Genomic DNA, 17,621 nt, shown 5'->3' with positions numbered 1-17,621 from the left:
ACGAGATGCGGGCCGCGGGTACAGGTGACAACCTGATACTCGTTCCAGGTTAACCCGGGCACATGCTGTTGGGCATGGTGGGGACACACAGGGCGACAAGGCACCGTGGCTCGCAGAGGGGCCCCCACTGTTGGCCCGGGGTCTGGACCGGCCTCTCCTGACCACCCAGTGGGGCGACGGGGGGCCCGTCCAGCCAGCTCCACGGGCGCCCCGAGGGCGCGCACAGAGCCATCCATAAAGGGGCTCGTCTTCATCATTTCTCACGTCCCCAGCGAGGGGGACAGCGGGTCCCCACACCGGAGCAGACGGCGTGGTGTGAGCCCTCTGCTGGGCAGACGACGGGGACCAGACCTGACCCTGGGCCGCCCCGTGACCCAGGACCCAGCATGGGGGACACGGCGGGACCCCCTCAGGGTGCGTGGGACCCTGACCACTGGTCAGGAGGAACCAGCACCTCCCGTCTACATTGCCAAGTACTGCCCACTCACTTCACGGCAGGAGCAAACCCCAGCCAGTCCTGCTTCTATCTCATCGTTTGAGCAGAAATGCACGTAAGGGATGTGCTTACCCCGCCCTGCAGGGTTTCCTGTCCCTCGGGGAGCCCACCGTGTGCTGTGCTGGCAGGAAGGACACTGTCCCTTCGTAGCAGTGATGGGAGAGGAAGGTCTTCAAACCTGAGAACAGAGTGAGACGGAGAGACACATCCACATGCACCACTGCCTGCGCAGGAGGCCGTGCCGTCAGCGTCTGCAAAGCATGGGTGCGGGGCCCCTGCCTGGGGACAGAGCGTCTGCAGGAGGACATGGCCCCCTCCCACTTCAGGCTGAGCAGCCACCACCATCACAGAGGACTGCAGGCTCCCGGCCACCAGGGCTGCCTTCCACACTGGCAAAGGGGACGTCTCAGCCACCAGTGACCCCTCGTCGTGGCCTCGACGACGTGGCCTGCAGGTTCCGCCCTGTGAAGCCCCCAGCGCGCCCCCAGGCTTGACCCCGTCATCCACAACTTTGGTGTCTTGGAGGAACTCAGGAAAAAGACCAGGCAGCACTGCTACCAGACCGTGGCCGGCCCCTCTGGCAAACTGTGGTGTGCTGTCCATCGAGCTGCCTGCACCCCCAGCATGCCCGGCTGAGAGAGGTGAGGGGGCTGCAGAGGAAGAAGCGAGCAGAGGCTGCGTCACGAGGTTGAAGGAAAGAAGCCGCCTCCTGACATCGAGGTGCCGGGGGAGGCAGCAAGTGCCGGTGCAGCAGCTGCAGCCAGCGGCCAGGAGGCCCACAGCTACGACCATTCACGAAGGCGGCTCCACTAAACACCAGCGTTTCGGCGCAGAGGAAACAGCCTTCTGCTGGAGGAAGGTGCCGCCTATAGGACCTCCCCAGCTGGAGAGGAGAGGTCGCTGCCTGGCGTCAGAGCTCCGGAGGACAGACAGGCTGGCTCTGCGGCTAGGGGTGGCTGTAAGTTGAAGCCAGTGCTTATTTACCATCTGAAAATCCTGGCGCCCTTAAGAATTATGCTAAATCCACTCGCCTGTGCTCTGTAAACGGAACACCAAAGACTGTTCATAAACACATCTATTTACAACATGACTGACTGACTATTTTAAGCCCACTGTTGAGACCTACTGCTCAGAAAAAAAAGATTTCTTTCAAAATGTTACTGCTTGGGCTTCCCTGGTGGCACAGCGGTTGAGAGTCCGCCTGCCGATGCAGGGGACACGGGTTCGTGTCCCGGTCCGGGAAGATCCCACATGCTGCGGGGCGGCTGGGCCCGTGAGCCATGGCCGCTGAGCCTGCGCATCCGGAGCCTGTGCTCCGCAGCAGGAGAGGCCACAGCAGTGAGAGGCCCGCATACCGCAAAAAAAAAAAAAAAAGCTACTGCTCAATGACAATGTACCTGGTCACCCAAGAGCTCTGAGGGAGATGGACGAGATTCATGTTGTTTTCATGCCTGACAACACAACATTCATTCTGCAGCCCATGGATCAAGGAGTCATTTCAACTTTCTTTTTTTTTCTTTTTTTTAAAATGAATTCATTTATTTATTTTTGGTGTGTTGGGTCTTCATTGCTATGTGCAGGCTTTCTCCACTCCTCATTGCTGTGTGTGCCCTTCTCACTGCGGTGGCTTCTCTTGTTGTGGAGCACGGGCTCCAGAGCGCAGGCTCAGTAGTTGTGGCGCACGGGCTTAGTTGCTCCGTGGCACGTGGGATCTTCCCGGACCAGGGCTCGAACCCGTGTCCCCTGCATTGGCAGCTAGATTCTTAACCACTGCACCACCAGGGAAGTCCCCATTTCAACTTTCAAGTCTTACTCCTTAAGAAATACATTTTGTAAGGCTATAGTTGCCACAGACAGTAATTTCTCTCATGGATCTGGGCAAAGTAAACCAAAAACCTTCACCATCCAGATGCCATTAAGAACATCTGGGATGATTCATGGGAAGAGTTCAAAATATCAACACTGACAGGAGTTTGGAAGAAGTTGATTCCAACCCTCCTGGATGACTCGGAGGGGTTCAGACCTCAGTGCAGGAAGTCACTGCAGATGTGGTGGAAACAGCAAGAGAACTAGAATCAGAAGTGGGGCCTGGGGCAAGAGGGAGGAGATATGGGGATATATGTATGCATATGGCTGACTCACTTTGTCATGGAGCGGAAACTAACACAACAGCGTAAAGCAATTATGTTCCAATGAAGATGTTAAAAATAAAATAAAATAGTACTATAAGTCCCTGCAAATAAATGAATAAATACAGCCAAGGAATTCATCTCAGCGACAAGTGTCAAACTTTGAATCCTACATCCTTTCAAACTTTTTTACTGCATTTAGACGCATTTGAAGGCTGAAGGGTGGTGCTGCACGTGACCTGAAGTGCAGACCGTCACTTGTTTGTATGATCTGGGATCGACCTCCATTCCTCTTTGTTCCAGCTCTGAGCACATGTGAGAACTGGCCTGTGACCGACGGCAGTGGTTCTCCGGGCACCCGGGACCCGTCAGACTCCCGCCCCCTGGTTTCCGTCTGTGAACGGGGCCCCACCCTGAGCGAGGCGGAGGCCGTGTGTGGAAGCTCCCGGCGTGGTACTCTGAGTTACCTGAGAAGTCGTATCTGACGAGACCCATCCACCGCTTCTGCTCGCTGTCCTTGATGATGTCCCCGTAGAAGCCGTAGCCCAGCAGGGACACCGAGTACCGCAGCAGCGTGCTGTTGTGATGCACAGAGGACACGTCCATGGGCAGCGAGTCCCCTGTGTAGAGAAGCCAGGGTGGACGCCGCGCCCCTCCGCCTGTCCCGCTGCACAGCGCCCGGCGGCCATGACGAAGCCACGGATTAAAGCGTGAGACAGGCAGAAGGCAGCCGAGGCCGTGGGCTGTTCTCCCGGGGTGCCCGGCCTCCTGCTCTCCACTCAAGTGACTAAATTTGACTCAAATTTCCAAAACGGGCTTGGAAGGCTGTTCCGTAAGGAGGGGAAAACAATGTGACCGTGAAGCTCGCTAAACGCCACTAACGGGAAGGAAGGTGGAAAAGGCGCCTGGCGTCTTCACATGTAAACTCACACGTGCACCGTCTGTAAACACAGCCGTTCTGTGACTGGATGACACGCGAGGAGCACTGCCATCAGGGACGAGGACGGGCAGAGGGGGCCACACGTGCGCTGAGGGCGCCTGCACAGCTCCGAGCTGCTGTACAAGCGTCCCCCGGGGGACGCGCTTTCTAGAGGAGCGGGGGGGAGGGGTGTGACTGGGGAGGCCTGTTCCCACAGGGCGACAAGGGGCCGAGTCCCGGGACGCCACGGAGAACCACCGGGGCGCAGGCGCCGGGCACCCCAAATGCTCTGGGGAGGGCACCAGAGGGTTCCGAGCAGAGCAGCGCTTCTGTTTCTGAAGGTCACCCCGCTGGATGGGAAGTGGCAGGGAAGGGTGGCAGCCAGGGCCCTACGGGCGGACTGACGGGCACCTGCATGGTGAGGCAGACCGACACCCGCGTGTGCCCGGGGACCTGGGACGCAGCAAGCCAAGTGCGGCACTGAGCGAGGCACCTACCCACGACGATGTGCAGAGCTGAGGTCTCCGCGTCGTTCGTGCCAACCGTTGAGTAACACACACAGTCTGTCGACCCTAAAAGGGGGAAAAGGTCCTTAATATCACTACAGTCACTTACGATCCCAGCGTGTTTCCAGGTGAATGAGTGGTAAGCTCTTCTGCTTCTTCCATGGCCCGGGAGTAGATAAGAAGGAATAAGCTCCGTTTGCCTACAGAATTAGTCACTGAGGTTGGTTCATCAAGAACACCATCAACCAGCTCCTCCCAGAGAGTTCAGAGACCCCTCCTGAGCCCGTCTGGGGGGCGGGGCCCCTGGGAAGTCACTGCAGCGGTGGCGGCGGGGCGCCAGGGCGCCAGGCTCAGCGCTCTGCACAGTGTCCCCGCTCCTGGCTGCCACAAAGGCGGGCAGCAGCCCTGGGGCTCCAGACCACAAGACCAGAGGGATTCTGCAGCGGGAAAGCGCATGTAAAGCAGGGACAGCTCGTGGAGGTCACAGAAAAAGCACCGCAGGCCTGTGCGAGGCGAGACCCGGAGCCTCAGCCCACCCCTGGGTCATAAGGGCGCAGCAGCTGCCGGCTGACAGACGTGAGGGGCCAGCGGGACCCGCTCTGAACCCCACGGGCTCGGCCGGGGCTCTGCCTCCTCCTGCCCACACCCCTGTCTATAGAGTGGAGGTGACCTCAGAGCACCCAGCTAGCACCGGGATCCCGAGGGCACGGCAGGGATGCTACGGGTCCTCCCTCGGTCTGTCCCGGTTCTAACTCTCTGCTCTCCACCTGAGTGGGCAGAACACCTCCCCGCTGCTTATTTGTAACAGACTCCTGAGCCCCGCCCCACCCCCGAGATCCTGACTCAGTAGGTTTGGGTTGGGGCTGAGCGATCTGAATTTTAACACGTCTGCTGAATAGCCGAAAACCCTAGTCTAGATTTCCCAAGGATAAACCCTGACCGTATCCAGAATTGTACCGTAAATGTTGCCTCAGACACACAACCAACACAGGTTGAGGCCCATCAGGGAATAACCATCCTGTTTACAGGCACACAAGCTCTGGCCGCAGGCAGGACCCAGATGCTGTGCCCTCAGGCCCCGGAACATTCTATAAGGCCCTCAGCCTAAGGGGCGCCTGAAGGTCCATGGTTCTACATAGACGCGCTGGATCGCAGGCAGTGTTTGTCATCTCTTAGAGCAACAGAATCTGGTCCAGTTTGAGATCAGAGTAGATGCCTCTTAACTATTTGATCTAAGCTAACATATGCCTTCTTATGGTCGGAAACTTACATAAACACACACAGATTGATATATTTTTTAATATGTATATTTTTCTTTTTTGTTAACCTTAACCTGAAGACTTGAATGACATCTCATTCCAAGAATGAGCCGAAAAGTAAAACGGTTTAAATGAACATTTACGATTACAGGAGTGACTTAATTCTTAAACTGGAATTCACAGTATTTAAGGAAAACTACATGGTTTCAGACTATCTTCCACACCCCTGTTTTTCTAACTGAGGGTACCCGAATAACGGGTATAAACATTTCTGAGAAAATAAACTAGAAAAGAGCCACGCAATTAACTTGAAGCACACCTTCACATCCCTAGAACTTCCCAGAATTTCCAGAGCCCACGTGCTCCCCTTACGTGCCTACTGCACTGCTTAATTTCTTCACAAACCATCCCTTAGAACAAAAACGGATCAGACATCCAACATGCCCTGCATTTTTTAAAAAATTAATTATTTTATTTTTGGCCACCTTGGGTCTTCGCTGCTGCGTGCGGGCTTTCTCTAGTTGCGGCGAGCAGGGGGGGGGGCTACTCTTCGTTGCAGTGCATGGGCTTCTCATTGCGGTGGCTTCTCTTGTTGTGAGCATGGGCTCTAGGCATGCGGGCTTCAGTAGTTGTGGCGCGCGGGCTCAGAAGTTGTGGCTCGCGGGCTCTAAAGCACAGGCTCAGTAGTTGTGGCGCACGGGCTTAGTTGCTCCGTGGCACGTGGGATCTTCCCGGACCAGGGCTCGAACCCGAGTCCCCCGCGTCGGCAGGCGGATTCTTAACCACTGCGCCACCAGGGAAGTCCCCTCCCCTGCATCTGATCAGATATAACTTGTATATTCAGCAGTCTTTTACTCAGTAGAAATGCAGCAGTGATCTCAAATAAAAATGAAGAGACGAGTGGTCTGCACTTTGCACCATGTCCTTTTGACCTTTAAAGTCCCTCTTTATCTCTGGGTCTATCTAGAATCTAACTGCCCTATTAAACAGATGCTAGAATCAAGTTGAAAGTCTTATAAAGGGATGTGTCTCGAGTAGGGAAAAAAAGCCCAGCGCTTCTGACCGGCTGCATCATCCTTTTTACAGCCACAACGAAGACGGGCCCTTTTTGACGACCCTCCTCAACGACAGCATCTCGTCACAGAAGCTGCGTGAGAGGCACCTCGGGTGGGAACAGTGGGCAGGACAGGGACAGGCTGAAGGCCACTGGTCAGACAGTCAGTCCTGGGCCGCCCCTGGGGCAAACCGCCGGCTCTAGAGGGCTGGGCTGGACGTGGCCCACTTTTCCGAGTTCATTCACTAGGAGCTAACCGCAAACGCTTCCACTGAGGGTGTGAGATGGCGCAGAACCTACAGGCACCTGAACTCTACAGAAAAAAGCAGAGGGCTCAGTGGGGGCTGCCCTGGGCTGGGGCACACGCATTCACTGTCACCCAAGTCCTTAGGGCAACAAACAGGGTAAGTGAACCGAGCTTCTAGTAGGTTTCAGGGGTCACTTTGCTGAGAAGTCAGATGTTTAAAGAAGGTACTCAGCTCAGCATCCTCCACAGGGCCACCTCCCCCCTGCCCCCCGCAGCTCCCACCTCCACTCTGCCTCTCACTCACCCTGCTCACGGCGGCCCCACCCACAGCCAAGCCTTTCCTGCCTCGGGGTCACCGCCTGTGCCACTCCTCCGGCCTAGAACATCGTGCCCCAGATGCAGGGCACTGTCCCCCGCCCTTCAGGCATCTGAGTGGGATCACACGTGCAAGGCCCCATGCGCCCGTCCGGACCGTGCTCCCCCGGGCCCCACTGCTCTGTTCTTTCTGTTTTATGCTCATCACCTGCCTCTCCCCCTGGACTCCCTGCGTCCCCGCCGTGTCCCCTCGTGAGGCCCCCAGCGAGGCCGGCCCACAGGAGGCCAGCAGAATGTATGCACGAGGACCCACCGAGGGAACGGACGGACGGAGCGCGGGGTGCCTGCGGGCTGTGGACCCCTGTGCTTTGGGCTGGCGGCCGGAGCACCAGCAGACAGCTGCTTCAGGGCAGGAGAATGTCTGATTCTTTTTCGTCCCCAAAACACCACTTCTCGCTTGTTTAACATTCAGTCTGCTTCCGACAGCTCACTGTCCCCTCTGGGGACAACGTACCTCCCCAGTGGTCTCTGTGTGGTGAAGACTTTATTTAACCCAGAGGGAGCGCCAGCTCCAGACGTAAGATCTGGTTCACCTCGGGCGTCAGGAAGACGCCTGACCCCCAGCCCCTGTGCCCCAGAGGCACCTGCAGCCTCCCCCTCCTCGAGGCCCTGCCTGGGAGGCGGCCCTCCCTGAAGCTGTATCATCCGGCCCAGGGCAGAGGCAGCCGGCATGTGCCCTTCTTCTTGCAAGCACAGTCTGGGCACTGCTGTCTCCCCGCCCCCGCTGTGCCGGCCTTCCTGATACCTGAGCAGGCCCAGGCAGGACCACCCAGCTCTGAACCCCGACACACTGTCCCTGAGCTCCACGGCCAGTGCCCACAGCCCAGTGCCAGGGGGCTCCTGCTGGCGGCTCGGGCTGGCTGCGCCATCCGATTCGCCGAGTCCCGCTGGCTCTGCCACTGAAACCGTGCCCGAGTCACAGCCGACCACACGCCCGACGTCCAGCGTCCACGGGACCTGGGCCGCCCACCCGCCGCTGCTCTAGAACGGAACGCAGAGGGTGGGCTCACACGCGGCCCTCAAGACGAGAGCCTGACCCAGGGCCTTTCCCCAGTCCCTCTAGCCCCCTGCCTGAGCGCACGGCTGTTCCCATGGCCACCCGCTGCCCCAGGGGACCCTTGGCACGCGTCACTCTGCGCCCGGCCCCTCACGCATGTCTCAGGAAGGCTCCTGGGACCCCCCCCTGGAAGGAGCCCCTCCGAGCCACTCACCCAGACCCACGCCAGCGGCATCTCCGCTACCCTGCCCCACTACTGGAGACCCTCTCCTGCCACGCTGGTCCGTGTGTCTGTTGAGCTCACAGCAAGACCCGCTCCACGCCAGGCCGCGGAGAAGCAGGGCGCCTGCGCGGGGGCACTCCCGGCGTGTGGCGTTGGCCTGAGCTCGTGCGCCCTTCGACCATTTTAACAGCCCAGGGTTTTAGGTATCAGAGCCACACGGGCAAATGGTGACAAGGGGCATAAAGGAAACACAGATTAGAATGCAGAAAAATAAACTTCACGTAGTCCAGAAGCACCATGCACAAGGTTAAAGGACAAAAGCCTAGCTTGGCAGAGAAGTTGGAAAACACGTGACCCACTGAGGGGAACGTCCTTAACACACAGACAATACTGGGGCAGGTGGAGAAGGACAGACTTTCCCAGGTGGGGCAGGGCAGCCTCCGAGCCCCACAGTCCACGCCCTTCTGGGCAACCATGCAACCTGACCCTGGCACCCCGCATCGTCACCCAGAAAATGGGGTGACAGCACCATTCTCAGAGCCATCGGAGAACCCGGATGTCTACCCGAAGCTGGCCTGCCAGGGTCCCTGCCGCTGTGGCCCAGACACAGGGGGAGGAGGGTGCCTCCTTCCGCTGAGTGGTCTGCAAAGCCCCGGCTTCACCCCGCCCCCGCCGGCTTAATGCTGTGATTCTCCTAAGAGCTGGGTGCTTCCCGGAGACACCAAACACACCAAGCCGGCCCGTCCCGCTCACACCCCGAGGCCTCCCACCCCGACAGGCAGCCCCCCGGCCCCGGGTGCCCGTCACTTCTTCCAGGACACCGCCTGCCCCCCAGGCTCCCCTTGTCCTGCACTGTGCTCTGGGTCTCCCCCATCCCCCCCACTGCCAAACGGCCAACCCTTTGAGAGCAAGGACCGCGGCCCCAGCGCCGGGCAGGAAGCAGGCGTCCGGGGGGACAGCAGGACCCCTTCCCGCATGCAGCGGCGGTCCTGCGTCAGGTGCGTGGAGAGAAGAGCGCACCTGAAATAAAGGGATGAGCCTCCAGGAAAACCCAAGGGCGGCCCCTCCCGGCCCACGTACCCGCGGGGATGATGCCAATCCGCAGCGGGCTGGGCACGAGCGACGCCCGCGGCTGGTCCTGGTCCACGCCGGCGTCCCTCTGCGTCCTGCCCACCAGGCCGTGCAGGACCTCGCTGAACATGCCGTCTCCGCCCACACAGACGATGCTGCAGGAGGAACACAGGGGTCAGGCCCTCCGCACCCGCCCCGCACCACCAGCCCCTCCTGCGCTGGCCTCTGAGCCGCCACCCGGGCCGCAGCTGTGCCCGCGCCCCGTCGGCCGGCACAGTCCCCACCCGTCTCACTTCGCTCCCCGCTCCCGCGGCAGACCTCTTCAGACCCTCCGTGTCTGCGTCCCAGCCCTGCAGGGAGAGGCTCCTGATGCCCGCCGTAGCCACACGGCCAGGCTCTGACAGGTCGAGAAGGGCAGGGCCTGGGGCCAAGCTGCAGAGAATGCCCCCTCCGTCCCTAGCAGGCGAGGCTGACGAAAACCAAGCAGACAGAACATGGGCTCAACAGGCTTCTACCCTCTGCCTTCCAGCCCCCGAACAAGGTCTCCAGGAACTCGGCCTCTGGGGCAGGTGACACGTGGCTTCTTCCCTCCCTGACGCTCCCCCCACCCCTCCCCCACTCACGACCCACTCCCACCGTGTGACCCTAATCTGCCTCCCTGACCCTTCCCCCCTCCAGGGAGGCTCTTCACACTGCCTGAGGTCCCCAGCGGCACAGCTGCCCACTTGAGACCCTAGAGCCTTCTTGGGGCCCTGGGATGGGGCACAGGGACACTCAGGACGCCGCTGCTCCTGGTCACAAAGCTTGCCCCTCAGCCTTCACGCTGACCCGACTGGAGGGGGCCCACAGCTCAGCTGACGTCCCCCATACCAAAACCCGCTTCAGCTCATCTCATTGCCTGATGACACTTGGTGAGGACTCGGTCACGGGGACCAGCTGATTCTCCCCCAAACGCCTTGGAGAGCAGCCCTGCTGCCTCTGCCACTGTCCAGCCAGCTCTTGCCCAAGACCCACAACCTCTGGCAGCTTCCTTGGGTCCAATCCTCATTGCTACTTGCCACGCAGCTTTCAAGAGTATCTTTCCGGGGCTTCCCTGGTGGCGCAGTGGTTGAGAGTCCGCCTGCCGATGCAGGGGACACGGGTTCATGCCCCGGTCCGAGAAGATCCCACATGCTGCGGAGCAACTAAGCCCGTGCGCCAAAACTACTGAGCCTGTGCTCTAGACCCAAGAGCCACAACTACTGAGCCCACGTGCCTAGAGCCTGTGCTCCACAACAAGAGAAGCCACTGCAATGGGAAGCCCGCGCACCGCAACAAAGAGTAGCCCCCGCTCGCCACAACTAGAGAAAGCCTGCGCACAGCAACAAAGACCCAACGCAGCCAAAAATAAATAAACAAAATAAATAAAACAAAAGTATCTTTCCAAAACACCCGAGCCCACAGGACACCTATGTACAAGCTCTCCGGGGATCCTTACCACCTTTCCCCAGCCTCATCTGTTCATTCGCGGAGCACCTGCTGCGTGCCAGCCCTGTGCCAGGCGCCGGGGACAGCTGTGCACAAGGCAGAGGAGGCCGGCTCTCCAGGAGCTGACATGCCAGCAGGTACAGACGCAACACAGATGCAGAGTCACACTCGGGGCCGGTGCCTCCTGCGGGGACGAGCACAGCACCCACTCTGCGCTGTCGCAGCCAGAAACGCACAAGCGGGTCCTGACCGAGAGGAAACCTCAGACAGACCTAGAACCAAGGGACATGCTGCAAAGGCACTGGCCTGTTCTCCCAAAATTCAGCCACACCAAGAAGGCTGAGGATCTGGTCCGGGTCACGGGAGACTAGGGACACACCCACTGAGTCTGAAGGCAACGTATGATCCAGGGCTCTTCTGCCTTAGGGAGTAATGGGACAGCGGGCAGGGTCTGATAAGGACAGCAAATGGGTGACGGCATTCGTATCAGTGCTAATCTCCTGGTTTTGATCACTGCGTTTTAGTTCTGTAAGAGAATATCCTTGCTTTTAGGAAATATACACAAATATTTAGGGACGAAAGCTGATCATGTCTATAACATACTTTCAAACGATACAGAAAAAATTTCTGTACATAGGTGGTAAGACCAGAAAGGAAAACAAAACTATTACACGGTGGTTTTCCAAGGAGAAGAACACGACTGAACGTTTCTGCCTTTCTGAATTTTCTAGAAGAAGGTTTATTTTACTTCTACAACTAGGAAAAAAGGTGTAAGGAGAGGGAGTGAATAAAATGAAGACAGATGGGTAAAACGTGATGAGAATTGACTATTTACTAGTCAGATGGAAGACGCTTACTCACCCATCGTATTTGTCTATATTGAGCTCATATAAACTCTCCTTGGCATGGTTAGCACGCTCAGTAACTGTGGGGAGAAAACATGTTACATCATCGAGTTTACACTCAGGTCTGTGAATCCTCTTTAAAATGAAAGGCAAGTCGGGGCTTCCCTGGTGGCGCAGTGGTTGAGAGTCCGCCTGCCGATGCAGGGGACGCGGGTTCGTGCCCCGGTCTGGGAAGATCCCACATGCCGCGGAGCGGCTGGGCCCGTGAGCCATGGCCGCTGAGCCTGCGCGTCCGGAGCCTGTGCTCTGCAATGGGAGAGGCCACAACAGTGAGAGGCCCGCGTACCGCAAAAAAAAAAAAAAAAAAAAAAGGCAAGTAAACCATGCTTTTAAAATGAGGTCCTATAAAATCTTCAGGAGGGTTTCCTGTAAGAAACCCCTCCTTCGATCTGACCCAAATTCCTTTCATGGACAGGGATGCTGACCTCAGGGGAACAGGACCTCTCAGAATACACTCTACTGGGTAGGACATCACATTCTTGGCATTTAAAAAAAATTTTATTTATTTATTTTTGGCTGTGTTGGGTCTTTGTTACTGCGTGCAGGCTTTCTCTAGTAGCGGCGAGCAGGGGCTACTCTTCGTTGCGGTGCACGGGCTTCTCATTGTGGTGGCTTCTCTCGTTGTGGAGCACGGGCTCTAGGCGCGTGGGCTTCAGTAGTTGTGGCACACGGGCTCAGTAGTTGTGGCTCACGGGCTCTAGAGCACAGGCTCAGTAGTTGTGGCACACTGGCTTAGTTGCTCCACGGCATGTGGGATCTTCCTGGACCAGGGCTCGAACCCGTGTCCCCTGCACTGGCAGGCGGATTCTCAACCATTGCGCCACCAGGGAAGTCCCACATTCTTGGCATTTAATTGCCAACAAATAATAACTTTTTTTGGAAGAGATTACATCTTCTATTTTATAGTTTTCCCTTATTATCCAAGGGACTTGGAAAATTTTAGAATATACCAAAATGTAGAGGAAAGAAAATGTTAGTCCATAGTCTGTATACTCACTGTAACAAAAAGTCTCTTTAAAAAAAAAATGATTAATTTTTTTATCTGGGCGCACTGGGTCTTAGTTGCGGCACGGGGGGTCTCCGTTGCCGCGTGCAGGATCTTCATTTGTGGCATGTGGATCTTTAGCTGCAGCATGTGGGATCTAGTTCCCTGACCAGGGATCGAACCCGGGCCCCCTGCATTGGGAGCGCGCAGTCTTAGCCACTGGACCACCAGGGAAGTCCCAACAAAAACTCTCTTGAAATTCACTTGTACACACAATTTTGTGTCCTTGTTTTCCCAACATCTTATCACAATCCCTTTTTCATCATTAAAAATTCCTTGTAAAGACCATTTTAAAGAGCTGCATACTGTTCCTTCAGATTCCCCACAAGTTTATCTTTTGCTTCCTGTTCGGGGGTATAAGCGGCTCCCGGTGTTTTGCTTTTATAAAAATGAGGCAACAGACACCTGTGTACCTCGCCCTCTGTGCACAGCTGATGGCTTTCTCAGGAAAGTTTAGAAAACTGTAAGATTGGATAAAAACCCCCTCCTTTTTGAGGCTCTTGACCCGCACTGCCAAGTGGCCCTTTAATAAGTTTACACAAAACCCTCAAATCGTGAAGGGAGAATCCGTCTCCCTACACCCTCCCCGCATCTAGAACCTGCTCTGAAACTCGGTACCGCAAACGTGGCATTGCATCGTGTTTCTTAAAAATACCACTTACTGGTGAAATGATTTCTAAGCCTGACTAATTGCTTGTATCTCTTGCAAGAATTTTCTGTCCATAACCTTTGTCCTTTCATCCTTAGTGTTTTTCCCGAGTGCTTTATATGCTAATACTTGGCTAGAACAGTCTACGTTCTTTACTTTGTATTCTTCTCATTCTGGTATGCCAAAAAACCCAACATTTCAGGTTGTTTAAATAATCTTAAACAGGGAATTCCCTGCCGGTCCAGGGGTTGGGACTCTGCGCTTTCACTGCTGGGGCCCGGGTTCAATCCCTGGTCGGGGAACTATGATCCTGCAAGCTGCGAAGCATGGCCCCAGAAAAAAAAAACCTTAATACAGTAAGAATCCTCCCTAGTGACCATATCTGAGTCATTCTCAAATTTACTTCTACAGGGACTTTGCGCCTTACCGATGATCTCGGTGGTGATGGAGGCCAGTGTAAACAACGGCGCCACTTTTCTCTCATAGATCCGCTTGCCTTGTCCTTTCCCTCCAAACGGATTGATGAACACCAGTAAGTGCTTTGGTCTAGACGCTGCAAGACAGCAACACCGCGTAGGTCACAATGGACGTAAGTGCTCGAAGTGAAGAACTGTTGCTGAGCGAAATCAAACCACAACGGCTCTAGAGCGCTGCTTAGCGGTATCTGACAAAAAGCATTTTTAAGGCAAAGAACGGTGCTCAAGAGCTTCCTCATCTCTGAAAAGAGGAAAAGCACAGCTCGTGAGATCAGGCAGGTGCCCTGCACATTGGCCAGGGGGCCGGCAGCCCCGGGGACTCAGAATCCTGGCAGAGAAGGACGCTCTCTCCTGATGAGGAGTGAGTCCTACAGGGTGTAAATGCTGGGAGCAGCAGCCTCATTCTTCTTCATGTGACGGAAAGTGAGTCTGCAGAAAATGAGAGAAATAGATACAGAGCACGGAGCGCTGGGAGAGAAAGACAGACGGACAGGCACAGGGAACGCTCAATCTGGAGATGGACGGAGAGACGGCAGGACGGCAGGATGTCCCTTCCAGAGGCCCGGCTGACCGCCGACACCCAGGTCTCCTGAAACACCCTATTTTCTTATAGCAACCTCCACATTTCTGCTTGGGTCGGTTCAAGTAGATTTTGATACTTGCAAACCAAATTTAACCAACAAATCAATAAAAGTAGCAAGAAAATCGAAGGCCTGGGTCCACACAGAATCCCACACACCAACGCTCACAACAGCACCATTCACAGCAGCCGAAACGTGGAGACCCACCAGGCGTCCACCAACTGACGGCTGGATACCCAGAACGTGACCAAAGGAGCATCGTTCAGCAACAGGAAGGAATAGCCCACTGATGACACTTAACTGACGTGAATAAATACCAAAAGCATGATGCTGAGAGACGGAAGAATTACACAAAACAGCCCCTTTTACATGATTCCATTTATGCGGCAGAACTAACATGTGGCAACAATGACGAAAAGAAACAATCAGACTGGTGGTCGTCTCTGGACTGGCAGGGGAGGGTCATGAGGAAACTGGGGTGGTGGTACGTCTTACAGGCTCTGGGTTACATGGGTACACGTATGCTTCAAAACTCATTGATTTACACTTACCATCTGTCCATTTCACCGTATGTAAATTCTACCTCCGAACTGAAAACAAATACTGACCTCTAGGTAACGACACGCGTGCTGAAGTGTCTGAAGGGTCATGCCCTGACGTCTGTCACTTACTGGGAAACACAGCAAACGTACCATTAACTAATGGACGGGCAGAGAGACACAGACAAAACAAAACCAGCAAAATGTTAACAACTGCAGAATGTAGGTAGGTGGTGGGTGTATGAATGTCTATGGTACAATTTTTTCAATTTTTCTGTATGTTTGAAAATCTTCCTAATAAAATATTGAAGGCAATACACAATAGAGAAAAATCAAAGCCAAAAGTCTATGCTTTGAAAAGAGTCATAAAATTGATAAGTCCCTAAATAAAACTGATAAAAAGAAAAAAGGGAAAAAACACAAATTAACAATATCAGGAATGAGAAAGGACATTATTTCAGAACCTACAAATATTACAAGGAAAGTGAAAGGATTTATTAAACTTATGCCAATAAATTTTATGTAAGAGACACATTTCTCAAAAAATACAATTTACCGAAAGTGACAGGATAAATAGAAAATCTGAATAGTCTGCTATCTAATAAAGAAACTGAAGCCATTAATAAAAGCCTTCCCACAAAGAAAACCCCAGATGGTTTCACCACTTAATGCTTCCAAATATTTAAGGGGAAAAGTGGCCTCAACATGATAAAAATTCTTCCACACGACAGAAAAGAAAGAAGCACTACTCAACTCTGTGTACATGACCACTGTAAGCTTGACAGCAAAACCAGACAAGCACGTTTACAGAAAGGAAACTCATAGGTCTACTTCTCCCCTGAGCCTAGGTGAGAAAATCCTAAACAAAATATCATCAAGTCAAATCCAGAAATGCACAAAAAGGGCAAATACATCATTACCAAGTAGGGTTTATTCCAGGAATACAAAGGCTTTTATACAAAATACAAGGAGAAACCAATGTTTTTCAACACGTTAACTCAAAAAGAAGAAAATCATACAATCATCTCAATAGATGCAGAAAAAGCACTTATCAAATTATACATCCGATGATGATTTTTAAAAATTCTCAGAAAACTAGGGTTGGAAAGGAACTTCCTTAATCTGGACTTTAAAAACTTACTTAAAAAAACCTGAGGTTTCCCTGGCGGCCCAATGGTTAAGACTCTGCCCCCACCGCAGGGGGCACGTGGTTCGACCCCCGCATACCACGCAGCGTGGCCAAAAAAAACAAAACAAAACAAAACAAAAACCTAAGAAGCATCATTTTCGACTGTGGGATGTTGAAAAGTTTCCCCCAAGATCAGGACTAAGACCCTCCCCGCTGCACTGGAGGGTCAAAACCAGGGCAAAAGGGTAAGAAAAAGAAAGAAAAAGGCATAAGAACTGAGGCGGAAAAAACAGAATAGTCATTATTCACAGCTGACAAAAAGAATCATCAAACTATTAAAATTAATCAATGAATTTAGCAAGGTCATTGGATGCAAGGTGAAATATAAAATCCAATTAAATGTCTACCTGTGAGCAAAAAATAAATAAAAAACAAAACAATAGCACCACGGTGCGGTGGGGAAAGGACAAGCTTTCCCACAGATGGCACGGGGTGAGGCAGGGATCTATATATAAGGAACGTGAGCCGTGACCGCTTACTTCACACTGCATACACACATCACTTCCAAAGGGACTCTCAAAGCAAGAGGTAGAACAAAGCTTTAGAAGAAACCATCTTCGTGGCCTTGGAGCAGAAAAGCTGTCCTAAACAGGACACAAACTAGCCACAGAGTTTTTAAAAAAGATAAACAGAGCTACGTAAATACTAAGAATGTCCATCAAAAGAATGGAATGAAGAGAGCGGAAACACAAGCCATCCCGTGGGAGGCGGCACCTGTAATTCAAAAATCCAATGAAAGATTCAGATCTACCATATGTAAAGAATTTCTACACATCATCTAGACAGACAGGCAACCCAACAGAAAGACGGGTAAAAGACTTGGACAGACACCTCACAAAAGAGGATCTCCAAATGGCCCACACACAGAGCCAGTGAAGCTGAGAAACGCATTCCCATCAGGGAAATGCCAGTTAAAACCATAATGCAAGACTACGTACACCCACCAGAGGAACTACAATTTTAAAGGTGTGGTTAAGGTGCGGGACCAGCAGAGCTCCGGTCCCCTGCTGGTGGGCGTGGCCCCGGGACCTCCAGTTTGGAAGGCGGTGTGGCCGCGTGCACTGAGGCTCGAACACGCCACCAGCCCAGCAAGTCCAGTCCCACGCGTGCACCAGGAGACGCGTGCGGGAGCGTTCAGAACAGCTCTGCTCACGACGGCCACGTCAGGAGGCCATCCAGCGGCCATCAGCGGTAAAAGGGCTGCATAAACGAACAGACACTCATCCCCGGAACACCACGCAGCCCAGAGAACGGGCCACCTGCCCCGCACGTGACGACAAGCTGCCGGAGGGCCACGAGTACAACACGAACCCAGGTGTTTGCAGTCAGGTGACCGTCACCTTTGGGCAGCGACGGCAGGGGCCCTGGGGCCCCAGGGGGCTGGCAGCGTTGTCTCCCGATCTGTGTGCCGGTTACCCGAGCGTGCTCAGTGTGTGAGAACTTCTTTGTGTCTAGTTATACCTCAATGAAACATTCAGTAGTAACACAAAGTGA

General features: G+C 54.2%; 1 protein-coding gene across 1 annotated transcript in view; it reads right to left on the bottom strand.

Annotated features, from left to right (window-relative positions):
- The window catches only part of CERK (ceramide kinase), a 50,519-nt gene that overhangs the window by 6,688 nt on the left and 26,210 nt on the right, over window positions 1-17,621 (bottom strand). Inside the window, exons 5-11 of the mRNA XM_073789208.1 lie at window positions 13,770-13,895; window positions 11,605-11,668; window positions 9,286-9,431; window positions 4,042-4,116; window positions 3,556-3,712; window positions 3,093-3,292; window positions 569-674 (exon numbers count right to left, since the gene is read on the bottom strand). Coding sequence (XP_073645309.1) covers window positions 569-674; window positions 3,093-3,292; window positions 3,556-3,712; window positions 4,042-4,116; window positions 9,286-9,431; window positions 11,605-11,668; window positions 13,770-13,895 — 874 coding nt within the window. The remainder of the gene's footprint in view (window positions 1-568; window positions 675-3,092; window positions 3,293-3,555; window positions 3,713-4,041; window positions 4,117-9,285; window positions 9,432-11,604; window positions 11,669-13,769; window positions 13,896-17,621) is intronic.

This window comes from Tursiops truncatus, chromosome 11 (assembly GCF_011762595.2).
Source record: "Tursiops truncatus isolate mTurTru1 chromosome 11, mTurTru1.mat.Y, whole genome shotgun sequence".
Classification (NCBI taxonomy): domain Eukaryota; kingdom Metazoa; phylum Chordata; class Mammalia; order Artiodactyla; family Delphinidae; genus Tursiops; species Tursiops truncatus.
Note: the sequence above shows the minus strand (reverse complement) of the source record. Positions and strands in the feature narration are given on the sequence as shown.